The 27,121-nt window shown below is 40.6% G+C and overlaps 1 protein-coding gene across 16 annotated transcripts; it reads right to left on the bottom strand.

Moving 5' to 3' along the window:
- Positions 1–1,403: 1,403 nt before the first annotated feature.
- B3GALNT1 (beta-1,3-N-acetylgalactosaminyltransferase 1 (globoside blood group)) lies at positions 1,404–26,129 on the bottom strand. Of its 16 annotated transcripts, none has more exons than XM_032342264.1 (6): positions 26,017–26,098; positions 24,684–24,796; positions 24,506–24,597; positions 21,579–21,722; positions 10,086–10,154; positions 1,404–3,468 (listed from the first exon to the last, which is right to left on the bottom strand). In XM_032342264.1, the coding sequence occupies exon 6, from the start codon at positions 3,432–3,434 to the stop codon at positions 2,439–2,441; it is 996 nt and encodes a 331-aa protein (XP_032198155.1). In that variant the 5' UTR covers positions 3,435–3,468; positions 10,086–10,154; positions 21,579–21,722; positions 24,506–24,597; positions 24,684–24,796; positions 26,017–26,098; the 3' UTR covers positions 1,404–2,438. The 16 variants fall into 16 exon arrangements, with proteins under 16 accessions (XP_032198155.1, XP_032198146.1, XP_032198171.1 ...); XM_032342255.1 differs by lacking the exon at positions 26,017–26,098 and adding an exon at positions 25,780–25,869; XM_032342280.1 differs by lacking the exon at positions 26,017–26,098 and adding an exon at positions 25,780–25,869 and having other exon boundaries at positions 21,579–21,719.
- Positions 26,130–27,121: the final 992 nt, after the last annotated feature.

The following is a 27,121-nucleotide window of genomic DNA, read 5'->3' as shown; positions in this document are numbered from 1 at the left end:
CAGCGTGCCCTAGGGCAGAGATCCCAAGATGTGGAGATAGAAGCAGCAGGTTGTGGCCAATGCCTGTGATGTGCATGAAAAGAATACACGGCTGAGGTCGCCCCGAGATTTGAGAGTTCTTCTTGTAGCATAATCTGGCAGAAGCTAATGTGCTGGGAGTCACAAACTCAATGCTATGGGCAAGCAAAGCAAATGAGTGAGGCACAGTGTGGAAGGCCATGGGGATGGTGGGGCTGTGGCAGGCAGGAGAGAATCGGTCTCAGGTTAACCTCCAGCATTAAACTGTTATGAGTTAAAATAAAAAATACTGTTTGGTTAAACAGCAAGAGGCCAAGATTTTAATAATAGAGCTGGCTGTTATTTACTACTGGAAGTTTAGACTATTAAGAAACACATAGTTAAAAATTAAAAACATAATGACCCAGCTTCTTATTTTTCATAATCATTTAACTTCTTAGAGATCTTTTAGGCACCAATTTCTAGTTGAAAAGAAACAAACATCTGAAATTTAGCAATTATTCAAATTTTAGTTGTGATTTTTGTTTTAAAGAGAATTTTTTGTTTTAAATGTTCTCTCTTAAGAATTTCTTTGACTTAGTTCTCCAATATCAATATAAGCTTCTACAAAACCATTCTAATCATACCATAAAAATAACCACCATCTGTCTTAAAGAAAGTGACTCCTATATGAATAGGGATTAGCAACGGCCTAGCTTGATTCCATAGACTATTTCACTTAATTGATTTTATGATAAGTGATTATCGGGTCTGAGACCAGGATAAGGGAAATAACCGTCTTATAGAGAATCACACATTAAAGAATTAAAGAATCACACATTAAAATAGTTCTAATTGGGGGCACCTGGGTGGCTCAATCAGTTGTGCATCCAACTCTTGACTCCAGTTCAGGTCATGATCTCAAGGTGGTGAGATCAAGCCCCGAGTCAGGCTCTGAGCTCAGCGGGGAGTCTATGCTTAAGATTCTCTCTCCCTTGCCTCTGCCCCTCCCCTGACTATTTCTCTCTCTCAAATAAATGTATCTTTAGAAAAATAAAATAAGTCTGATTGAAATCAAGCATTTCTTACAGAATTATAAATACTGAGTATTACTAGAGCTAACTACATATTTTTAAGTTTATATTTTCTGCCAATGGATTTGATCTTTTGCCTACCTGTCATCCAGGAAAAAGGAATCACTTGTCCCATATCAGCCACAATGGGAAATGGCCCAACCCCAAGAATATGGAGCAAAGAGTCTTCTTTGACCCACTGGTAGGTGAGAGGTGACCTCCATCACCACTGCTATGAAGAAATGTGCTTCCACATGACATGGAATTCCGTTATGATTTTTGACCACATATGAAGGCTTTCCTCTGGATGTGAAACTAGTAACAACAGCAGCATGTTTTTTCCCTCTTTATTCTCAAATTGATTGTTAATGAGCACACACATGGATCAGATTAATAACAACACTCATAATATACCAGCCGTTGGGATCTCTCTTTTCTTTTTTGTCTTTAGAGTCCTTTCCAAAAGGAAACATGCTGCCTGGCATTCTATATTATTCCCAATTTTCAAGTGGAAAAATGAGACAGATATAGTGACATAAAAACATTGGGAGTTATATTTTTTAAAAACAAGACAATAATTCAGACCTTCTTGTTTTAATTCTTCTCTACATTACCACAGTAAAATATTTATCAAAGTCTAAGAGATTACCGATATGCAATAACAACCAATGACTTTACATTAATGGAGCTATCAAATAATAAACTCATCAGTGAAGTAACCAGAAAAAAGTTACAATGTGAAGGGTGATTCACTATTCTCTTTATACAGTATTGAAACAACCATAACATTTAAACACCAGAAAGTCCTAAGTAGTATTAAACAGTAATTCATAACCTTGAAATGCTGTAACATCTTGACGTACCTTCTGAATGACCAAAACGGATAAAATTTTTCTCAGCGTTAACTTTAGTTTTTTACACAGAACTATGTATTTTTAAAAACTGGTAATCCATGTAAGATATACACAAAACCTTTATCTGACTAGACTGTTCAACAAATAGGACTCCACATTGCTTTGTTGTTATGGGCTAATGAGCTTATAATTCAATGAAACCCTTTTAACAAGTTCTAGTTTCTAGAATGACATGTTCAAATAGTTTGGTCCTATTAGTTTTATTAACAAAAATCTCCAATTCCTTTATGAGATGTTTAATTCCTCTTATTATCACCTTTAAAGGGCCTGACTTGATTTTTTCATCTAAATAAATCAAGTGTAACCCTCCAGTCCCCAGTCCACGGGCACTTCATGAGTCTCGGTTCAGTGTAAATCAACACAGTGACCTTCCCATGAGTTTTCCACTGGAGACTTTAAAGTAATTTTAATACTTTCCACAGGGTACCCTGACTTTCTCTAGGCTTTTGTCAAATTAATAATGGCATGTGGTATTCCTCAGCATAACCTGCCAAAATGTGATAATTTCCTTGGAAGAAAAGCCATGAGCTGCAATCACACGTCTGAGTTGACAGACATCCAAATGGATCCTATATAAAAAGAAAAGGTTTGTGTCTTCTGGAATATGGATGTCCACTTTCAATAAATTCAAACAGATCCCAACATAAACATCTTCAAACTTGATGGGTTTTACGTGACTCATCATTTCATAGATTTTGGGCACCAAATCTCTGGACATTATATAACCCAACCCACTGCAGTAGGGAGGAAACACCTTGAAGGGATACTCCTGGTATGAAATATGGGCTTTCTGGTAAAATCCTCTATAGGAATAGTTGTCAATTAGAGGATAACCTGTGAAAAACTTCTCTGAGTGGTTTACATTTAAAAGGTACTTCACTAAATTGCCAGTATTGATGAAAACATCAGTGTCTGTCTTCATGATGTACTTGGCATTGGGGCAAAATTCAGTTACCCACCTGAATGCCATAATTGTTTTCAAGGTCAGATTATTATAGGTGTCTAAAAAATCCTGTCGTATTATGTCACCGTAAAGAAGGTGTTCATCCTCTAAGGATAATGCTAACATTTTGTCTTCCTTTTCGGCCTGCTGGCCTAGTAAGAAAAAGGTAAGAACCTCATATCCCCACCAAGACTTTTTTTCACCCCAAGTAACTCTAATGGCCTGTCTGGCTTTCACATCTGAAGGGTGTGAGGTCACCAGGATGACAAGAAATGGGTTTTGGTGAGAGCAGTTTGAATGCTCTCGAAGAGTGAAGCGAAAGTCTTGTCTGTAAATGGGCTCATACTCGTAGAAGTACATCCAGTTTACACGTTCTATCACGTTGTAGTGGGGCAGGCTGAGGTACCACATCACAAGGAAACTCAGCAGTGACAACAGCAGGAGGCTCCATTTGAGGGATCTCAGTGACATCCTACTTGGAAGGGTGGTCAAGAGAGCCAGGGCCATCCACAGCAGCTCAGAAGCACACGAGCCTCAGGTTCTGGAAGATTATCAAAGACCTGATTAGTTAGAAGTTCCCAAGCAAAACCAAGAATCCTGATCCAAGCCTACTTAATTTCATTTAACTAGAAGCAAATGGATACCAACAACCAAGAGTGCATTTTAGCTTTTTTACATCAAGATCAAGGTTAAAAACATATCCTTCATGACTGTGGGAAAAATAATACTTTTTGTTTGATTTAAATAACTGGTGAAATACAATTTTGTCCTGGATGTCCAGAGGGACATTGAGAGATGAGTAACTGGTGTTAAAAAATAAACCTGCAATGAAACAAAACAAAACAAAAAAAACCCCAAGACAAAAGCTGGATTTTTTTCTTCACTGGTATGGAAAAGACATAAAGAAATTAACACAAGGAGATGTTACCAGCAACATGTCCCAATAAACCAAGGGCCTTTCTCAGCTGTGTGATCTGAGGTGGATTCTAGCAAACATGGAATAAGGAAAACCCAGTAGCTACAATTATTCACGTGAGATGGGAGGAAAGCAGAGACTCTTCACCTGAGAGGCAAATCTTCTAGATACAAACAGGATAACCGTTTCCAGAGTTTTTAAATGCTCAAGACTGTGACAGAGCTTTTACTTGCCCAAACACATCCCAGCACACCCCTTTTACCATGTCGGCTGAACTCAGTGCTCTACCTGGATAGCAAATGCTTAAATTAAAGGCGGGTCCCCAGTACTGATTGTTCCCCCCTGTGCCAGATCGGAATCATGGGATGGAATCTCCAAGAACATGTGCTTTTTACACAGACCCCAGCTGAGATGAGAACAGAGGTAAGGGACACAGAGCACACAGCCCGCAGTGACAGTGTGGCCTCAGCTCTGTGCTAGAACCCAAGGATGTGGCTGGTTTGAAATTCAGGATCCTGCAGGGCTTTCCTGGTACCATGGTCTAAAGACAAACATACACTAAGTGTTTCTTCGATCTTCCCCATTCACAGACTACATCATGCACTAGAAAGACGAAAGGAAGGAGACAGGAGAAGAAGACAAATCCAAGGCAACAGGGAAACATGGCAGACTGTTTATATCAAACACTAAGGGATATCAGAAGAAGAGACAGATCAACAAAATGGGGGGCAGGCTGAGAGGCTCTGATGGTATCTCTTCACCCACAATCATCTGGGGGTAGTGTTCTGGGGAGCCAGAATTGTTAGTGGGCTGCACATTAATGTCATCATATGGGAAGGCTGGCCTCCCAAGGGTTCTACTTTGGGTCAGTCTTAGGTCTCTGGACACACAGCTCTTCTGCCTTTTAATACTATGAAGATGGCAGGATCTCAAGACTCCTTGTCCTCTCTGGCCATATCGTACCTGCTCTGACTAGTTCTGGTCACAGTAATATTTCCTTTCTCTAGTGCTTTCTGTACTTAAAGTCACACAATACAATGGAATGTTCTGGCAAACTCTCCAGTTTCATGTACACGTGTCTTCCATCTCCATTTATAGTCTATGACCTTGGGTGGCAAAGTTTTTCTCATAATCATCAAAGTGCAAGACAGAGAGAGACATACAGCAGGAGTGCAAGGAACACAGACTTGACTGTTATGCTCTTTCTAGCTGTAATAAGGATAAAAGGTAAGTCTGTCAATCCCACTCCAACCTCCCCCCCCCTTACTAGCATTGCACAGCCAGCTCCTGGAAAAATGTGAAACAGAAGTGACCCACAGGAAGGATTACAGAAGTAATTAACCTCCTCTTACATTTTCTCCTCATTGGGCTACTAGACACTGCACAACCTGAGGATGCTCAATTTACACCTTGGCCAACGATAGCCTGTACATTTGTTGTACATGTCAGGTGTAGTTTTACGCCTCACTCCAACAATCAGCCATAATGAAGACATAAACTTCAGACTAAAAGAAGGAAAGTGTCCTGTGTGAGGAGTGGCATTTACAGTTGCATTGAGGCAATGAAGGCCCCGTTACTTTTCAATAATGCAAAGAACTCAAAACGGCAAATCTTATTACAGAAGTTATGTTATGTGCGTTCTGTAAACCATGGTTTCCAAGAGTGAAAATGTGCCTGTGGTTCTGAGGTTTACTGCTTGTGGGCCCACAAAGAAAATAAAGCAGCAGCAAAGATAAGAAGAAGAACTCTCCAGCCCAGAAAAGGGGAAAGGTCTTTCCAGGACCGGCCAGACAGACTTTAGACAGGTGGTTCTAAAGGCACAGACCACGGTCCACACCCCAGCTCTGACCTTCAACAAACAGGGTGAGCAGGTAGGTTATCTTTCAGAGCCCCAGTTTCTGCATCTCTGCACTGAAGATGTCAGGACAGTGTAAATGGGGAATGACGTGTACAAAACAAAACAAAACATGTAGCTGGCCATTAAGTGTTCAGTAAACAGATTCTGTCATCACCAGCTGTGTTCCTCCCTGGGCAACTATTCTTTCCCATCTGTGTTCTCGAAATTGATTTTTATTGTCAAAGGAGTTATCCTAAAAAAATAATAATCTTTCTGAATTCTTACTATTTAAAGAAAAATGGGTTTCATAGCCATAAATATATTTCTATTTCTTGCCATCTTGATTTATTTCTTCTGCATGAAAGACCTTCAATTTCACCAACTGAACAGTCGGTAGTATGCAGCAGTCACAAATAATGCTTGAAATTTCTACAAGATAGAGAAGAAACTTACAGCATTTACTTATGGGTCAAGGAATCAGAGGTCAAAGAGGGGAAAAAAGCAAGTCCACCTCCTCCAGTCTCTTTCTGAGAACTAGAAACAGACACTGAAATAAAAAGTTTTTTATAAAAAAAAAAAAGTTTTTTTTATATATTTTTTCCTTTTTAATTTTTTATTTTTTATAAACATATATTTTTATCCCCAGGGGTACAGGTCTGTGAATCAGCACTCACCAAAGCACATACCCTCCCCAATGTCCATAACCCCACCCCCGTTCTCCCATCCCCCCTCCCCCCAGCAACCCTCAGTTTGTTTTGTGAGATTAAGAGTCATTTATGGTTTGTCTCCCTCCCAGTCCCATCTTGTTTCATTGATTCTTCTCCTACCCACTTAAGCCCCCATGTTGCATCACCACTTCCTCATATCAGGGAGATCATATGATAGTTGTCTTTCTCTGCTTGACTTACTTCGCTAAGCATGATACGCTCTAGTTCCATCCATGTTGTCGCAAATGGCAAGATTTCATTTCTTTTGATGGCTGCATAGTATTCCATTGTGTATATATACCACATCTTCTTGATCCATTCATCTGTTGATGGACATCTAGGTTCTTTCCATAGTTTGGCTATTGTGGACATTGCTGCTATAAACATTCGGGTGCACGTGCCCCTTTGGATCACTACGTTTGTATCTTTAGGGTAAATACCCAGTAGTGCAATTGCTGCTGCTTTATTTTCTTTGTGGGCCCACAAGCAGTAAACCTCAGAACCACAGGCACATTTTCACTCTTGGAAACCATGGTTTACAGAACGCACATAACATAACTTCTGTAATAAGATTTGCCGTTTTGAGTTCTTTGCATTATTGAAAAGTAACGGGGCCTTCATTGCCTCAATGCAACTGTAAATGCCACTCCTCACACAGGACACTTTCCTTCTTTTAGTCTGAAGTTTATGGCTTCATTATGGCTGATTGTTGGAGTGAGGCGTACAACTACACCTGACATGTACAACAAATATACACTAGTACAGTTAGTTCTGTACACTAGAACTAAAAAGTTCTAGTGTACAGAATTCAGAGAATTCATGGCTTCATCATGGAAAAAGAGCACTTGGTATTCACGGCTTAAAACATACATCTAAGTTCTCACGTCACCAGGTGTCTTCGGTCACCCTACCACAGTTTCACTTTCCTGAATAAGAACGCAGGGGTCACTAAAATAAGTGAAACACAAAACTTCTAAGAGACACTGTGCTGGTGTCCTCTCTTTCATCTTCTGTTCCACACATGCATTCACAGCAGGCAATCCTGGCGTGGGACTGCCGACTACTACTTCCCAACCAACCCTTCCCCTTTGAACCTCCATCTCTATTCACAAATACCCCAGGCACATTGATAAACTGAGAAGAAGAAACAGTGAGGCAAATCTCGCTTGCCGCCATGATTCAGTACGTTCCTGTTTTGGTTTTTACTAGTCAAGTTTGGAAACCAGAGCAAGACATGAAAAACAGGGAGGCACTGACATAAAAAAATGTTCCCAATGGATTAAAGACTCAAGTAAGAGAAAAATGCACCTTTCAAAGTACTAAAAGAAAATATGGATAAATATTTTAATAGTTTTGAAGTGGGGAAGACCTTTTAATTACTCAACTGTAAGAAATAATACAATTTCAAAAATTTCTTGCACGAGATTGAAAAGCAAAAAAATAAAACAGAAAACTGAAAAAATAAACAACAATGAAAAACACAAGGTTGAAAGATAAAAAACAAACTGGGAAAAAAACACCTGAAGTTTTAGGACAAAGATTTGTAAGACCCCCAAATTAAGAACAAGACAAATATTATAAGAGAATTAATGGCCAAAAGAGAAATTCTCAAGAGAACTACAAATCATCAATAAAGTAAGAAACGATACTTAAACTCACAAGTAAGCAGAAATATTGACAAAAACCACAAACCAGCAGGGGCACCTGGGTGGCTCAGTGGGTTAAAGCCTCTGCCTTTGGCTCCCAAGCCCCAAATCAGGCTCTCTGCTCAGCGGGGAGCCTGCTTCCTCCTCTCTCTCTGCCTGCTTGTGATCTCTGTCTGTCAAATAAATAAAATCTTTAAAAAAACAAACAACCCCCCCCCCCCAAACCAGCAAATTCAAGGAAAAAACCATGACAATACTCAGTATGTGTGAGGGGAAAAGGCATTCTTGAGCGCTCTGGAGGGAAATTTGAAAACAAGTATCAAACTTTTAAACCTGCATACCCTTTGACCAAGCAATACCACGGCTGGCAATTTATCCTAAAGAAATAAGCAGGCAACTGTGTGTGTCATTTAAAATATGAAAAAAAAAAAAGGATTTAAATGCCTCCCAATAGAGAACTGGTTAAACAAATTAGGGTACATCCATACAAGAGCATATATTTATTCATTATATACAATGAAACTTACCTATATTCCCCTGATATGTTACCAAATGAAAAATGCAGTTGTAAAACTGCTTATGTGCTATGAGTCCTTTTGAAAAATGAAAAGATAATTATAAACCCATAGAGTCACATATGCTGAGCAAGATTTCTAGAAGGATATGTACCAGTATGTCAATATTTCTATTCTGTGGGATTTCTGGAAGAATTTCTTCTTTCTTTTGTTTTTCTTTTTATATCATTTGGATATTCCATGCTATTCATGTATTACCTTTGTAAATACATAAAAACAAAGCCAAAAATTTAATTTTATGTTTGCATACGTTCCACTGAGCAGTAGTATAACCTAGCAGTCAGGATTGTGAGTTTCATCTTATCCTAGTTCTTCTCCCAGAGTGTGACCATGTACAATTCATGATATTTCTATAAGGTATAATTCTCTCTGATTTTAGTGAATATTATCTTAACATAGCAAGGAATTATTTTTAAAATCCACTCAAAATACAGTAATTCTAATATAAATTTAACAGGATTTACATCAGCTAATAATAATAGTATTTTACCTACATGTATATACACACACACAGATAAATACAAAAATTTATGAAGTGTTCACAACAAATATTAGCTTCCCTCCAATATCTCTATATGGTGGGCTAGTTGGTTTTACTGTACCTATTTTATAGATGAATTTTAGAGATTTCAAGTGAATTGAAGATGAAATAAAGACACTTTCAAGTTGACGTGGACTTATAAAGTCCATAAACTAGCTGAAAAGCACCAAAGGAATATATTTCAGTATGTAGAAAAATGAACTCAGGAGGAAGGAATGACATGAAAGAAACAAGTGGAAGCAAAGAGATAATAAAAAATAGTAAAAATTAAAAAAGTAAAAAAGATAGTAAAATTTAGAGACAAAGAGTAAAACAGAAAGAGAGGGAGAAGAAAAAGAACAAAACCAACTTTTTTAATGTGAAAAAGTGAAAGTAAAATACCATGTAAAAATGACATGGTTGCTGTAAAAACATTTTCACAAAATTAAAACATGTTAATATTCTTATCTAATTGAGGAGGAACAAGGAGAGAGTAATAAACTTTAAGACTGTGCAAAAAATTCATTTAAGAATGTACATTAACCTTTAGAAGGAGCACTGAATTAATAGTTATGGACTATATATCTTCCATACCGATTAAGAAATAAAGCAAGCTATCAGATCAGTAGAGGGTAGGATAAGAGAAAAAAAAAAGCAGAGAAAATGCATAGCAAATAGAAAATACAAAAGATATTGGAAGTAAATATAAATGGAAGCCTCTGGCTAGCTTAGTTGGTTGAGCCTCTGACTCTTGCTTTCAACTCAGTTCATTATTTCAGGGTCGTGATATTGAGCCCTATGTCAGGCTCTGTCCTGGGCATGGAGCCTGCTTGAGAGTCTCTCTCCCTCTCCCTCTGTCCCCACCCCACTCCCACTCTTAAAAGAGTAAAACAAAAAATTTTAAAAGATAAAAAAGAAGTAAACATAAACGTACTGTCAGAGTAAATATAAACTCACCTACTAAAAGACGAGAGATTCTCAAACTGGCTTAAAATTCTGCCATTATACTGCTTATAAGACACATGCCTAAAACAAAACAACACAAAAGTTTTAATATTAGTAAATAAGAAAACATATCAGGAAAATGCCAATCAGAAGCCTGCTGCAATTAAATACTAATGTCACATATTTTAAATGAACAGTATTTAAAAGGGACAACAAGATTTTGCTACTAATAAAAGGAGCCATCTAAGAAAATAATTTAACAATCATGAAGCTATATAAACATAAAAACATAGCCTCAAAAATATATAAAGCAAACTCTGAAATGTATGAGTACAAATGGAAAAATCTATAATCCTAATGGGAGGTTTTTAACAAATCCCTCTAAATAACTAATATATCGGCAGGCCAAAAATAAGGATAGGCATGTTTCAAATAGTATTAACAAATTTGGTTTAATAGAATAGTAATACACCTTTCAAAATCACATGACACATTTATTAAAAAATTAATCATTTTAGGTTTTATAAGCCATTTCAATAATTTTTTTAAAACTCAATTTAACAGGAGCGCCTGGCTAGCTCATTGATAGAGCATGCAACTCTTGATCTCAGGGTTGGGAATTTAAGACCCACACTGGGTGTAGAGATTACTTAAAGAAAACAAAAACAAAAACAAAAACAAAAACTAACCTCAATTTAACAGAGGCCACATTATTTGACCACAATATAACAAAAACATAACTTAAAAAACACATAAACAAAAAAAACTTCTTTGGAAACTCAATGTCCTTATAAATTTCTGTTTAATCCATAAAGTTAAAGAGAATACCATATTGGAAAGTATACAATATGTGCAACTGAGTAAGATCAATTTACTACATTTCAGTGAGGCACTATTACATCAGCTCCTTAATTGAAAAACTATTGGTTTGGGGCAAAATGTGAGAAAGAAAACAAGCATTGTTTTTTTCCTGCTTTAAAGAATGATCTATAGTTTGAGGGAGAAAAATAGCTTCAACTGAAGAGGAAAAACTCCTATAGAAAAATGCCAATTGTAAAAGTAGGTAGAATGACAGAATAAGAAAACTATCATTTTACAACTTCTCATGAAATTACTGATTCAGGCAATGATTATTAATCAGTGTTTTCAACATCAAAGGAAGATTAATAAGGAATTAGACATCTATATGGTACCAAAGTAACACCACAAAGATAACCTTTTACTCATAAGGACAGCAGCAATATAAACCTTACATTGGAAGAGTCAGAGTGCTAATAATCAATGTTAGCATTATAAATGGTGGAACTAGTACATACTATTTATCTCCTAATGAGAAACAGTGCGAAATAACAATATTATTTCTGATGAATCCTAGCCAAAAATGTTAACTGGAGTCTAACCAAAATGTACAAAAAATACAGACAATAGAAGAACAAGCTAAGAAACACCAAAGGCAACATTCAAAGAAATCCAAGAGCTGGGATTGTCAGCTAGCATGGTGTCTTTAGCTAGTCAGTACCACGAAAAAAGAGACAGCTGTAGATTAAAAAAGATTTAAGGGCACATACATTGCAATGTATGGTCCTGGACTGGATCCTGTAGAAATCTGAATACAACCTAAGTATTGGGTGATGCCAGGAGAATTATTAATCTGTTCAGGTACGATATGTTAACAGGCTACAAAAGAAAATGTTCCTGGGTAAATAAATGTGGTATATCTACACCTTAGAATACTATTCAGCTACAGGGGTGCCTGGGTGGCTCAGTGGGTTAAAGCCTCTGCCTGCAGCTTGGGTCAGGATCCCAAGGTCAGGATCCCATCTGGCTCTCTGCTCGGTGGGGAGCCTGCTTCCTCCTCTCTCTCTGCCTGTCTCTCCACCTACTTGTGATCTCTGTCCAATGAATAAATAAAATCTTATAAAATAATCTTATTTATTTGAAATAGAGTGAGTGAGAGAATAAGAGAGAGCACACACAAGCAGGGGGAGGGGTAGAAGAGGCGGACAGAGAGGAAGAAGCATACTCCCCACTAAGCAAGGAGGCCAATGGAGGGCTTCATCACAGGACCCTGGGCTCATGACCTGAGCCAAAAGCAGATGCTTAACTGACTGAGCCACCCAGGCTCCCTGAGAGTATCCCTTTCTCATGTTACTTGGTAATATTACTTTGTAAGTTATATAGCTTTTACATTAATTTGATTCTTAAAACACCTGAATACATTAAAATTCAAAACAGTGAAAATAAGGGCACCTGGGTGGTTCAGTCGTTGATCATCTGCCTTCGGCTCAGGTCATGATCCCAGTGTCCTGGGATCAAGCCTCACATCAGGCTTTGCTCAGTGGGAAGCCTGCTTCTCTTTCTCCCACTCCCCCTGCTTGTATTCCCTCTTTCACTGTGTCTATGTCAAAAATAAATAAAAATCTAGGGGCGCCTGGGTGGCTCAGTGGTTTAAGCCGCTGCCTTCAGCTCAGGTCATGATCTCAGGGTCCTGGGATCGGGTCCCGCATCGGGCTCTCTGCTCGGCAGAGAGCCTGCTTCCCTCTCTCTCTCTCTGCCTGTCTCTCCATCTACTTGTGATTTCTCTCTGTCAAATAAATAAATAAAATCTTTAAAAAAAATAAAAAATAAAAAATAAATAAATAAATAAAAATCTAAAAAATAAAAATAAAAAATTTCCCTCCCCATTTTAAAGTGTTACATATAAAAATACACTGGATATAACTAAAGCAGTCCTTACAGAAAACTCATAACCTTTTAAAACAATACACATTCTTAAAAGTAGAATTATCTTACATATATTTTTTGTGTCCTCTGGATTTTTCCAAACTGGTATACAATTTACATACAATAAAATTTACCCTTTTTATTTTACTGTTCTGTACATGTAACCACCAGTACAGTCAAGATATGAGTCAATTCCATCACAACAAAAATTGTCCTAATGTCCCTTAATCAATCCTTCCCTGAACCTCCAGGCAACCACTGACACTGTTTTTCATCCCTATAGCTTTGCCAAACCAGAATATGTCACATAAACAGAATAAACACAATATGCAGACTCTCATGTATAATGAATAATAAATTTTTTTAAAAAGACTGAAAATAGGGGCACTGGGTGGCTCATTGGGTTAAAGCCTCTGCTTTCGGCTCGGGTCATGATCCCAGCATCCTGGGATGGAGCCCCGCATCAGGCTCTCTGCTGGGGGAGGGGGGCCTGCTTCCCACGACCCCCAGCCCCCCGCCTGCCTCTCTATCTACTTGTGATCTCCCTCTGTCAAATAAATAAATAAAATCTTAAAAAAAAAAGACTGAAAATAAATGAGTTGAGTACTTAGCTCAAGAAGCTAAAAAAATAATTCCAGTGTTACTACAGAAACAAGAAAACAGAAGGAATAATAAAGACAAAGCAGAAAACAAAGAAAAACAAAAAAGCCAAAAAGGAAGATTACTTTAAAAAACAAACATTAGGAAGAGAAGGGAAATATCTAATCTGTTAGAGAAACTGTAGCAATCCTAATTGTGAAACTTTCTAAATTATTTCTATTAAAGCCAGAAAAAAGACAAGGATGCCCACTGTTGCCTCTACTACTCACTGCTCTTCTAGAGTGTTACTGCCACAAGCAAGAAGAGGAAATAAGATGTAAAAACTGTTAAGGAAGGGAAGAAAACGTGCCATTATTTTCATATAATGTAATCATCTACATAGAAAACTCAAAGAGAAAAAGACAACAGATACTTGTTTACCAAGATGTTGGGTATGAGGTCACACATATATCCAAAACACTAAAAAAAACCAAAAATCTAAGGAAAAACACAGTGTTTTTAGATTGGTTAGTGTTAAATAAAACTAACCAAAAAACGTGCAGGACCCTGATGTGGAAAGGTAAAAATATTTTCTGAAGAATAAAAAAATAAATGAAAGACACATATTCAGGGGTAAGAGAAGTCAAAAGTAAAGATTCTACCTCCCTAAATTAATCAATAAATTCACAGGATTATGAAAGGAACTTAATGATCTAAGAATAACCAATACAAATCTGAACACAAAGCATGAAGCAGGGGGTGGGCTGGGTGTTATCAAAGTCTATAAAAGAGCTACAGTAATTAAAACAGAGGCACAGACGAACAGATTAAACAGCTGCAGAGCGCCAAGACCTGAAGCAGATCCGCACATATACTGGGACCTGAAAAATGGTAGAGGCTACAACACAAACCCATGCAGAAAAGATTTAGTAAATGGTTCGGAATAAATGTGGCCAAAATAAAACATATTCATATTTATTTTCAAAAATAAAATTCAGGTGGATATGAGAATTTTAAAAAGTAAAAAAAAAAAGGCAAACAGGTGACCTGTGAATAAGAAGTTCACAGAAGAGGAAATCAGAGAAGCTAATAAACATGAAAAGAGGGTCAGTCTCACTAGTGATCAGGGATATGCAAATTGAAGTCAGATACCAAATTTTTAACCCATCAGGAAATATCAAAAAATTTATTATTAATCAGGTATTGGAGTAAATGCCTGTCACACACAGTGTCACACACAGTGGGTCGAAGTACAACATCACCGCCCCTTTGGTAGGTAAGCGATACGGCTACATCTAGTAAACTGAAAATCAGACTTTCTTTTTCTGGGACTACATCCTAGAAAAACTTTTACATGTGTAGACACATGGAGATATGTGCAATCATGCTCACAATGGGGCTATGAAAACAGATAATCTGAGGCAATTTAAATGTCTATCCATCAGATAATAAATCAATAAAACCTGGTACTGTCTATAAGACAGTTAAAAAAAATGAACTGGATTTATGCACAGAGTATCAATTTGGATAGTATTAAAAAATAAAATGTTGAGTAAAATATACAAGTTGAAAAATTGAATACATATGTAATACCATTTATACAAGTACTTCTAAACAGCACCCAAGAAACTGGGTTTTCAGAAGCAACTATGCACAAAAAATTTTTCTTCTCTCCAAAGATTTTATTTGTATTTGAGAGAGACAGAGGGACAGCCGGAGTCAGCAGGGGGAGGGAGAGATAGGAGGAGGGAGAAGCAGACTACCTGCTGAGTGGGGAGCCTGATGCAGGGCTCCTGAGATCATGACCTGAGCCACTCAGCCACTCAACCAAGTGTGCCACCCAGGAGCCCCCACACAAAATTATTTTTTAAAGAAACTGCAGGAATACCTCCCGCACTCAGCAGTGTGGGTGTCGCTGGGGAAGAAAGAAAGGGGCATGTGGTGAAAAGGGCAAAGAGAAGGCTAGCCACAAACACTACCAAGTATTAGCATTTGTTAGTTTAAGGTAATGGAAATATAGGCATTCTTTTCTATTTTAGTTTTCCTTATATTTAAAATTTATCAAAACAGGAAAAAAGCATGATAAAAATGCTTGGACATCAGAGTTAAATGGCTCACCTAAATCTCAGCTTACTCAGTAACACTTAATGGCTGTGTGACTTTGGGGACATGACTTAATTTCTCAAAAGTGTCTTTTTTCAGCTACAAACCAAGTGCCACAATACCAATTCAGTTACTGTGAGGTTTCTGTGGGAGAACACGGGCTATTCAGTCAGTATACTTGGTAGTTCTTGAAGTTAAAGTGACACTCAGGTGTGTGGATAAATGTGGACCCACTATGATGACACAGGAGTCAAAGTGGCCTGCCCTGAGACTTGGGATTGGCTCACACTCTGACAGTGGGAGCACAGGGCAGCTGTTCTCCTAGCACAAGCCTCCTTAGGAAGGCTGAGCTTTGTGCACCCTGACACTGCTCTGAATCGCATGTCCCAGGAGAGGGACAAATAGACTCTAAAATATCGATGAAGAGAAAAATATGAAAAGGCCCAACAAGAAAATATACCATTATTTTATGATCAACTTCTTAAGTAATAATGTCATATATCAATATCACTGTGAAGAAATTACATTTATGATTTTAAAATAATTTCCATTTTATAAAAGATGAACTTGTGATTATATTAACTAAGTGTACATGCACTAACTAGATTCTAAATAATTTAAACAAAAAATCTTCTCTCCTCCCACAAGCCTAGCATTATGCTGATGCACAGCAGGCCACCAGAAATCTCTTGTCGATTGAGTGGTTGATCCACAACAGCTGAAGAAACATCTCAAATAATAGAAAAGCCTGGAAAACCTCCAGAGACAAAACAGGTTAGCTGCTTTCAATGCTTTAGCCATCAAATGAAACCTTCACCCTCAGAGAATAAATCTGCATCTCGGTTATTAACATTAGAACTTTCTAGGAGCCAAAGAGGGCTGCATCTGTCTTGCCCACAAGTGTGACAGAGTCCTCAAAAGGGCTCCATGGACCAAAAAAAAAAAAAAAAAAAAACGAAGTCATTCAAATAAACTTAAATTAGTATTTCAGTTTTTAATATGCTAGTGTACCTTCTCTGAGAAGAGACTGTATTATGCCACGTTTCTCAAATTTATCTGAAGAACCTATTTTAATTTTCAGTGCCTCTAGCAAGGACTGAACTCTACACTTTGGAAAATCCTGTCCTAGATTATCATGTAGTCACTGTATTGGTAAACTAATTTTGGCGAATTAAAAAAAATTAAGCACTAGTTTGGAGTTTAAAAACTGGTTCATTTTTTGGGGCAAACTTTCTAGTGTTAGTCACTAAAGCTGAGTAAACATGTACCCTGTGATGTAGCTGCTCCCAGTCCTGGGGGAACACTCAACAATATGTAAATAGGAATACCAAAACATGTTCAGAAAAGTTCGTAACAGCACACTATCCATGATAACCCCAACCTGGAAACAATCATGGTACAAGGGAGAAACAAATTTCTATAACAGCGCCTTATACAAAATGGAAGTGAACAAACTGCAACCTCACGTGACATTCTAGAGAGTCTCTCAAACACAATGTTGAGCTAAAGAAGCCAGACACATAAAGAGTAGACACTATGATTCTATTTACACAAAGTGGAAAAGCAGGCAAAAGTAATCTATGGTGTTAAGAAATGATATCAAGGACACTGGTAAACCCTGGAGATAATTAGGAAATGCAAATGGTAGGGCCTGAGGGGGACTTTCCGGGGGGCTGGGCACGTTCTATTTCTTGACCTAGATGGTGCCTACAGGTGTGTTCACTGTGATATTTCATTTCTTCATCTGTACATTTTTTTTGCAGGGGGAATGTTATATGAAAAAAAAAATAAAGTTAAAACAGCCTGGCAATCCAATCAGTCATTCTGTTTATTTGGTTACTGTGCACCATCAGTGTTGGCAGGCGCCTACATGACTTTCTGGCCCTAGATGTCCAGCTGTGCTGAGAGCACTGGGAACTGCTACCAAGCAATAACTCATGCAACCTTCAAGACAGCCCACGAATAAAGGCAGGCACTTTTGAAATCTTTACTGTTTGCACTGAAGAGGTGAGGAAACTAAGGCTCAGGGAGAGCCAGTAACTTGCCCAAAGTCAAAGGCTCTTAAGTGGTAGAGACAAAATCAAACAAGACTCCAAATTTCATGTTCTTGGCGCTACTCTCCCTATCCCAGGCAATCCGCCGCACGCCCACTGACCAGAGTTGCTCTGAGTGGTTTTAATTCTCGTGACCACTGAACCTTGAAACAGTAAAGGAGCATCGCAACCTTATCGTCTTTATATAGAAAGACTCAAAATTCTCCCTCTCAAACTTGAAATATGGGTTGTTAGCAACACAAACATAATAACTAATAATGGAGTGCCCGCGTGGCTCAGTCAGTTAAGTGTCTGCCTTCGGCTCAGGCAGATCCCAGAGTCCTGGGATCGAGCCCCACATCACCTCCCTGCTCATCGGGGAGACTGCTTCTACCTCTCCCTCTATCCCCTGCCCACTCGTCGTCTCTCTCTGGCTCTACCTCAAATAAATAAAATCTTTAAAAAATGATAACTAATAATTTATGCAGATATAGACTTCCTTATTTTACTTCAGATATATGCTGGGAACAATAGGGCACCTGGGGGCTCAGTCAGTTAAAACATCTGACTCTTGATTTCGCCTCAGATTATAATAGCAGAGCGGTGAGATGGAGCCCAGCATTGGACTCTGTGCTCAGCAGACCGTCTGCTTGAGATTCTCCCTCTCCCTCTGCCCCCTTTCACCCCCAAATAAATAAATCTTTAAAATATATATGCTGGGGGCACCTGGGTGGCTCAGTGGGTTAGGCCTCTGCCTTCGGCTCAGGTCATGATCCCAGGGTCCTGGGATCGAGCCCCACATCGGGCTCTCTGCGCTGCAGGGAGCCTGCTTCCTCCTCCTCTCTCTGCCTGCCTCTCTGCCTACTTGTGATCTCTGTCAGATAAATAAAGAAAAAATCAAAAAATATATATATATATATATGCTGGACGCTCGAAAATTAGGGGACTGAGAGGGTGGTTGGAGGGATCAGTCCAAATGCAAGGACTCCAGAGAAACAGAAGAATCATTCAATGGTACAGTTATTTAAGCCAAAATAACCTCAAATTCTTTCCTGGGATACAAAAATGGTGCTTATTTTCTGCAAAGGGGAAGCAAATTCAATTATTTTAAAAAACATTTAAACTCTTCTAACTGCAAGTATGATATATGTTCATTAGAGAACTGTGAAGGCAAAAACAAAGCACAGGCAATGAAAGCTTAAGGGTAACGATGTTAACACTTTCTGAAGAAGATCTCTATCCTGTCTGTCTCTTAGGAATACACAACCCCCCCCCCCCATTTCATCTGCTGCCATGCCTCTTCCGATCCCTATTTCAGCTGTAACGGCTTCCTTTCTGAACCCTAAGTCAAACTTTCCCACCTTGGGAAGTCTGCACTTGCTTGTCCCTCTAACTCAAAAGCAGTTTGTCAAAAGGTTGGCTCCTTCTGCTTCAGATCCCAGCAAAATGTCACTTAGGAGACTCCCTCCCTGACCCCTTATCCCAAGTTAACCCCCACCCATACTTTCTATCACACCCTTCATTATTCCCCTCTGGGCAATTAACCCAGCCAGATTTTCTGTCTGTTTTTCTATTATCTGTTCCCTTCCCAAGAATCTGAGGTTTGTGAGGGAAAAGGCCTTGCCCGTCTTGTTCTCCCCACATGCCTGGAGCCTAGCTCACAGTAGGTGCTAGATGGATATCTGAATGCTGTGCAAATGGTCCGATAATGTGCTTTTATCCATTCAATATATTAAGAAAAGATCCCCAAGAATAAACCGAATCCAAAAGCAAACTCCTGAATCTGTTAGATTATGCTTACTTTTCTTCAGCCCTCTCATGATACAAAGCCTTCCTCTAATTCTGATCATGTTCATTTTAAAAGGTCCAGACATGAAAAACCAAAAACAAACAAAAAAACCCACCAAAAACTGCATTTCAATAAAATTCAAAGCCTGGGCATATGAGCTTTAGGGGTCATCCAAGGAGAAAACATGTGCTATCATTAAGGATAATTATAAAATTACTGCCAGTTGTAAACTATGACTCTTATTCCACATAAAGAACAGTAGTGCAAAGAGCAGAAATCCTAATAGCCCCAACAAGGCCCAGTGGAAGTGAGTTTAGTAGACACAGTCATGTCCTATTTTTTATAGAGGGAGAACCATGTATCAATACACATCATGAAGAAAATTCCCCTACTAGCTCCCTCTCCAAGCGAACATATTAATTCATAAACAAAGCAAAGTAAAATTCCACCATTCTGACCTCCTCTGATTATATTAGAAACAAACAGAATCAGTGATGCCTGACCACTACCTCTCTCTTCCTTTTCTGAACCCAATGGTTCTTAAACTTGGCTGTGTATTATAATCTCCTGGAGAACTTGGAACCAAACCCCTGGAAGTCGGGCTGTACCTGGGACTAACTAAATGAGAGTTGCAGAGGACAGTGAGGCTCAGATGGCAGTACCTCTAAAGTTTTCCAGATCATTCCAATGTGCTGCTCTAGACCTAACTATTCCAAGCACAGTGCCTGTGCACCATCTAGGAGCTTGCTAGAAATGCAGAGCCTCAGGCCCAACCCCATCTGAATGCAGCGAAACTCAGTGAATCAGAAACACTTAGGATGGGGCTGGCACACAGTAAGAACTGCGTAGATGGTACTGCTATTATTACTGAAGTCCACTACATGATCCTCTAACCTACTCTTATTTGCTTATATTTGTTCCATTTACAGACCCTACAGCTAGCTCCCAATGTCTCTTATAGGACACCATATGGTCTACAGCACATGTAGACATGCGAATAAATCCTAGTTTATCCACATTCCCTCTCCAAATCAGTAAGCTTTCTTTTTTTTCCCACTGTAAGTTCCCCACCCAATGTAGGGCTTGAACTTGTGACCCTGTGATCAAGAGTCACGTGCTCTACCTACCGACTGAGCCAGCCAGGCACCCCAATAAGCTTCCTTTTAGGGGTGCCTGGGTAGCTCAGTCATTAAGTGTCTGCCTTCGGCTCAGGTCCTGATCCCAGGGTCCTGGAATCGAGCCCCATACTGGGCTCCCTGCTCGGGAGGAAGCCTGCTCCTGCTTCCCTCTGCTTCTGTTCCCTCTCTTGCTGTGTCTCTGTCAAATAAATAAATAAAATATTTAAAAAAAAAAAAAAGGTTCCTTTTAAAATCCAAAGATGATGTTTCTTCTAGCATCTTAAAGTTCCCAACGTTTTGCTACCCTGAACATAGGAACTACCAGCAGAGGTTCACATGCCAACTGCGAACTTTTTCGGCTCCTCTTCCACACAAGCTCCCCTTTTTCATGATCTTCCTCTTGCCCCATGATCCTCCCATAACTGGGAACGATTTGAACTGTCAATAGCCCTACAATAGGTATTTCTGGCAACTGGCGGAGAACTATAAAATACATTAACCTTTTCAAACTGAGGCGTGAAATATTCAAGTGGCATCAATCTATTTTAAGGACTGGGCATATTTGATAAAGCTTACATTCCTCCCTCTGACTTTGAAGCACAGCTGGACATATAATAGAGAATCAAATTTTATTGACTGAATGGATGAACTGCAACCGCTATACTTGCCGAATTTAATAACTTAAATTTAATAACTTAAAAACGAAATATGCTTTACTCTGTCAGGGCAAACAAAGTTAATTGAAAAAAAACAAAACAAAACAAACTTGCTTTCTACTTTTATCCAATTTCTTCACATTCCCCTCTCTCCATAAATTTAGCAAAAGCCTCCGCTTGGTCCTGGCACTGTGGTAAGTACTTCCCATACTTCCACTATTTGTTGATTAAAACAATCTAGGAGGTAGGCACTACGACCATAGCATCTTTGTTCCCATTGAGGAGACTGAGATGTGGAGACCTGATCAAGAGTCAGGCTCTCACAGCCAGCAAGCGCAGCTGGGAATCCCGCAGTCCTCATTCTGAGTGGACTCCCCAACCACAGCACCACTAGGCATCTTTCCTAATTTGTGTTAATCTCACTGGCCTGGCATCTTCATGCTTTCTTCCACACAGTGTAGCACTTCTGATCTTCCTCAGGGATGAAGAGCTTCAAAACTAACCCAGAAACTTAAAAGGGCGGGGAGGGGAATCCTTTGCGCAAACACTCTTCAATTTCCAAGCAGATCATGCTCTTTCGAATTCTCATCCAGACAATATCCAACGAGTGTTCCTTTCAAGTACACGTTTCAGAAAAGGAGGAACTGCTGAAAAGAATAATGCTAATGAGTTTATATTCCAAATAACACTGAATAAATTGCTGAGCTTCGGTAAACATTAGCAAACACTCAGACACAAAAGCAGCGACCTGTCAGGAGCCTGCAGAGATTCAGAGTACTTGTCTGACTGACTCATCTCCATATTCAAAAGGTTCCTCCACCTGAAGATCAAGGGAGCTTTAGATCATTCACGAGAATCAAGTTTCTCTGAAGAGGACAGGGCACTGAATGGTCTTTCTGAAGGAAGTGGACAAGTGAGCCCAACAATGGCACCTCGCTGGTTTCAAAACTGGTTGATCCCCCATGGCCAATGTGTTTTCCACAGCCAGTCATGTGTTCAACATACACTTCTTGGGCTCATGTTGGACTGTGAGAATATGGTACTGACCAAAACACCCAAACAGAGCAAAAGTGGATGTACTTCTGCCCTCAGAGGCGAGCAATCTGAAAGAGCCACATGACAGAACAGCCATGTGTTCATGGGAAGAGGCAACAAGATGACTGGGTCTGGAGAGAAGCTAGGAAAATGGGAGCGGAGCAAAGATCATACAAATCAGACAGAACAGCAGGAAAACTGACTTTTCAAGTCTGTCTCTGTTTTGTTATAAACAGCTTTACTCATTGGAGGAAAAGGACAGCGGAAGCTGCTCTAGTTAATATTTCTTCTCACTGTTGTCCAGGCTAGAAATATTATGTATCTTTGTCATCGTAACCTTGTCTGTCAGGCTAAGTCACCAACTACCTTTCCCTCAGTTATCTAAGCGTATTTCATTCATTTCTTCATTTCTAACACAGGCTAGGCCTGTGTTAGCGGCTGGGACAGCAATGGGGAAAAAGATCCCTGCCTTGCCCTTGAGTTGTTGATACCATGCAGAGCATGGAGGAAGGCTGAGGACTCCTCAAGGTTCAGACTGAACATGATGGGTAAAGCCCACCTGGAGAAGATGGGACGAGACCTCCCAGCTCAACTGTCTCTAAATGCATGCTCAGGGTCCATGCCCAGAGCCATCTTTGCACTTTCAGAATGTGCAGACGCTTGATAAAAAGAAAAATTACAGAACCTATTTAATCAAGAGAAAAGAGTTGGTAAGAGTTTTTTCTCTTGGGGGTATCCCCATCCTTGAAAACAAAGTCTGTTACCAAAATAGGAGCCAAACACACTGCTTCTTTATGCTAACTTTAAAAAGCCTGTTCAAAACACACAGCTTGGGATTTAGCAGAATTCTGTGCTCTATCCCAGGAGTTGCAAAAAAATTTTTTTTAAATAAAAGGGCAGATAGCAAACATTTCCTTTGCGGGCCATACAGTCTCTATCCCAGCCACCTGATTCTGCCTTTGTAGCAAAAATGGAGCCGTAGACAATATTAAACAAATATGTGTGGCTGTGCTCCAAAAACCTTTATTCACTAAACAGGTCGTTGGTCGCAGGTTCTAGGCCCATGAAATAGCATACCTTAGAACATCAAGAAAAGCTCAATTTCCTGGGGGTGCCTGGCTGGTTCAGTCAGTAGAGCATGTGACTCTTGATCTCAGAGTTGTGAGTTCAAGCCCTATACTGGGCATGGAGCTTACAAAAAAAAAGCGGGGGGGGAAAGAAAATCTCAATTTCCTAAGATCTTTCTTCTCTGTGTTTCCTTATCACTGAAGAGCAGATCCTAGTAATGGTAACATGTTCCCACATAAAATGGTTCCAGAAGGGCAGACAGGGCTGATGAGTATTACCCTAGGCTACCTATGGATGCTCTAAAGGGACAACAAAAGGCCTGGCTTCATAATTCAGGGTCAGAAACACATAGAATGAAAAGTTCATACTCTACCCTAGCTTTCTGGTTTTACTCCCTGATTTCTCAGAGTTGCAGGGGTTAGAAGTCATCTTCCTGGCCAAATCTTCCATTCTGCAGTGTCTCAGGGCCTCACCCTGGGGATGTTCTGTGGCTTCAACTTCCCTCATCTAGACAAGCCTCCTACAAACCGCTATTCTTCCTGCACATACCTTCTCCTTCTCCTCACATATAATTCACAATGCACCAAGAGCTCTGGTGCCAAAAGCAAATCAATATTAATAATAGGTGATTTTTTACTGAAATAAAACCATTGTTCACAGTCCCAAAAGAGATATTTGCAAAAGACATTCTGTCAAATGAACTGCAACTTTTGAATGCATCTGATGTGCAAGGCCATTTAAGAGCATGCTATTTGACCCACCACATTTGACCTTGTTCAGGAAGTTGTACAGTGTGGTTACCACATAGTGAGCACGAAGGAGCAATGGTAGCTGTTAGAGCTGCAAGAAGAAAGTGTATTTGGCCTCGACGTTATATTGTTGTGAATGGGATAAAGGCGCTTAATGGGGATTCTACCTGTATCACCCGATGGTGTAAAGAACAGAGCTCTGGACTGGGCAGAGAGAGAAGGCAAATCATTTCAAGGGATAAGAACAGAGGAAACAGTATCCACTAGAGTATTTTCTTAGAAATAAAGAGAGTGGAGTTTAAGTTGAATATGGCCACCAAATTAAGTTTACATTGTTAACTTTTCCTGAGTTACCCCAATATTTTAATAATAACCCAATTTTTAGAAATACATGTATCATCCAGGGGGATTTAGTAACGCTTAACTCTTACAACTCCTCAAATCCTCCAGGGAAAAAAGATATACTAGAATATACAACAGAACTTGTAGCTGTGTAAATGATCCTTAAAATCTTGTAAAGGAGACTCACAGTTTTAACCAGTTAGGATAATTTCTAAATTAAAATAAGATGAACTTACCTACAGAATTTCAGATGAGACTGAAGCACTAGAAGAAGTTTTTCTGCTGTTTTCCATATCCCATGCTTAATTAAAAGATTTGCTGTGAACTACTGAGCAAAAGAACAGAAAAAGAATACATCTAAGTCATAACTCAACACCATCGAGCAATATGACATCTAAAATCAATGTTCTATACCTAGCAAGCTGCTACAGGAGCAAAGTATCATACATCAGCATTCTCTTCATTTTTGGAAAAGCTTTGGTCCTCTCTTCTTCCTTCTTGCTCTCAAATCACCTCATGCACCCACTCTGGAATTAAAATTTGACCACTGTTTTGGTAACATGCTTTATTTTCATGGCTAGAATTACCCAATGACCATTCATTCGAATGAACCTTCTAGTCTAGAAGAAAAAAATGTTTTAGACTCTTCTCTTAATAAATAGCTCCCTTCTTTAGACTGATACAAGTTCAGATGCGCTTTCATCAGGCATCAACACATTCTGAGAGCACAAAATCAGCTCCCTCCATCCCTCCAAGACACCTGGGGAAAGCTAAAACACAAACTTATTCTCAGCTGAAGACTGCAAACTCAAATCTTCCTTTCCTCTGACAACAGAAAAAAAGATACCGTTTGGTAATCTGTTCCTTGGTACCAGCTTTTCCTGACAAAGCAGCCCATCCTAAACACTGGTACTATGTGCAAAATACAGAGGACAAAAACCCCATTTCTGCCTTGCATCTCTCCCTCCTAGTCCAACAGGGAGGAGTGGAAGAGAAGGAAATACGGAATGCAAGGCGTTGCTTACTACTGGCATCATTCCTTATTGCTTGGAAAAGTGAGGCTCCATTGAAAATGCCTGTAAGCTTTAAGATCGCCTCTGGATAGCCCTAGTTCCTTGGGGTTTCCTTTTTTCTCTGCCCAATCCGCCCAATCTCCTCCTTGGGTCCATATTCCTTACAACCCCTCCCGATGAAGAGGAACCCTCCCACAATCCTACTCCCAGGCCCTTCCCCAACGCCTTAGGAATGCGTTCGCCCCGGGCCTGCTGGGAAATCCACCAAAACTGAGACACTGTCCCCTTCCTTTCCCCGGCAGCCCCGGCCAACGCGCCCCGGGCTGCTCCCTGAGTTTGTCGCCGGAGCGGCCTAGGGCGACGGGGATCCGGGGGCTGCGCCCTAAGGCAGAGCCGGCAGGACAGTGTGTTCCTTGCAGCCGCGGCCAGGGCCCGCCACGCGTCCCTGCTCCCTCAATGTCGCCAGGGCCCCGCCGAGCTCCTTCTTCCCGGCTCACCGGGATCCGGCAGCTGTTCGTCGCAGAGGCCGGAGCCCCCGGGCGCGGCTGCTCCGGCGCCACCCCGGCGGCGCTGTGGGAAAGGGCCGGAGTGGGCGGCACCGCCCTGACCGCCCCCTGGCTTCGCCGCCTCCGCAGTGCCGTCCGGGAGAAGCGAGTCCCAGGACCAAGCCCGCCACCCAGCCTAGGGTCTCCAGGGCTTTCGGATCGCCCCCAGCGACCCCGCCTCACACTCACCTCCCGCGCACCGCGCGAAGCCTGCTCCCACACCCGCTGGCTGGCGGCCGATGCTGCCGTCCCGCGCGCACACGCAGCCTCCCGCAGCCGCACGCACGGCCGGGCGCGCGCAGACCACGCGCGGAGGCCCGGAGCCCCCTCGCTCGCTCGCACGCAGGCGCGGGCCCCGAGCCCCGGCGAGCGCTGCCCTGCTCGGCCCGCGGCCGTGCGCACTCCTCTGGGCGCGTCCTGTTGCTCCTCGCCATCACCTTGCGTTCCGAGGACGGTAGGCGTTTTCCATTTGCAGCGGGCCGAGGTTGGGCAACTTAGTGACGGACCTCCGGCAAGGATTTTGCCTTGTTTACTAGCGGCGTAAGTGCTCGGCCTCCGGGCAGTCCTGGAGGGATTTACTTGTTAGAGTGCGCAAAGAGCTGCTAAGGACAGAAGAAACTTCGGGAAGTTTCGTATCTCAGAAGAAATGTGCGTTCTTCTTAGAATCGATAGAGAGTGAAGGAGGGGGTGGAAACGTCAGGTTACAATGGTTTGGTGTAAGAACAGGAGTCCCAGGAAGTTGCTTGCTTTCGGGATTCATCTCGAAGCTCTTCTTTGGTCTGGAGAATTCAGAGAGAGTCTGTCCTACCCACAGTCGTCACTAACTGAAAGAAGCGGTGAGGCTTTTAGGCGTACGAGCTGGGTGTTGCTGTATGGGTTCTTCTGGTCGTGCAGGTCTTTGGGTGGAGGTGGTTGAATTAATCCAGAAATAATGTTTCCTCTTCTCTCGGCACCGCTGGCATAGTGCCCTATGAAAACAGTTCCCCATTGAGGCCTCTTGGCTTTGGGACTGTCAACAGCTTGGTTCCAGCATCACCACGTGGAAAGTTGAAAGAATAGTTCAGGGAGCACCCAAGTACTTAACTCCAGGGTTGAATAAATGTTAACATTTGCCATAATTGCTTTTCATGTCTCCTAAATATTTTAGCCTGCGTTTCCTAAGAATAAAGACAGACATCCTTCTGTGCAACCACATCAGAAAATCACATCTAAAGGGCACCTGGGTGACTCAGTGGGTTAAGCCTCTGCCTTCGGCTCAGGTGATGATCACAGGGTCCTGGGGTCGAGTCCCATA

The sequence above is a fragment of the Mustela erminea genome, chromosome 1 (genome assembly GCF_009829155.1).
Source record: "Mustela erminea isolate mMusErm1 chromosome 1, mMusErm1.Pri, whole genome shotgun sequence".
Classification (NCBI taxonomy): Eukaryota; Metazoa; Chordata; class Mammalia; order Carnivora; family Mustelidae; genus Mustela; species Mustela erminea.
Note: the sequence above shows the minus strand (reverse complement) of the source record. Positions and strands in the feature narration are given on the sequence as shown.

Coding starts and splice junctions, on each gene's coding strand:
- B3GALNT1 (XM_032342326.1), bottom strand. CDS start 3,434: ATGGCCCTGGCTCTCTTGACCACCCTTCCAAGTAGGATGTCACTGAGA.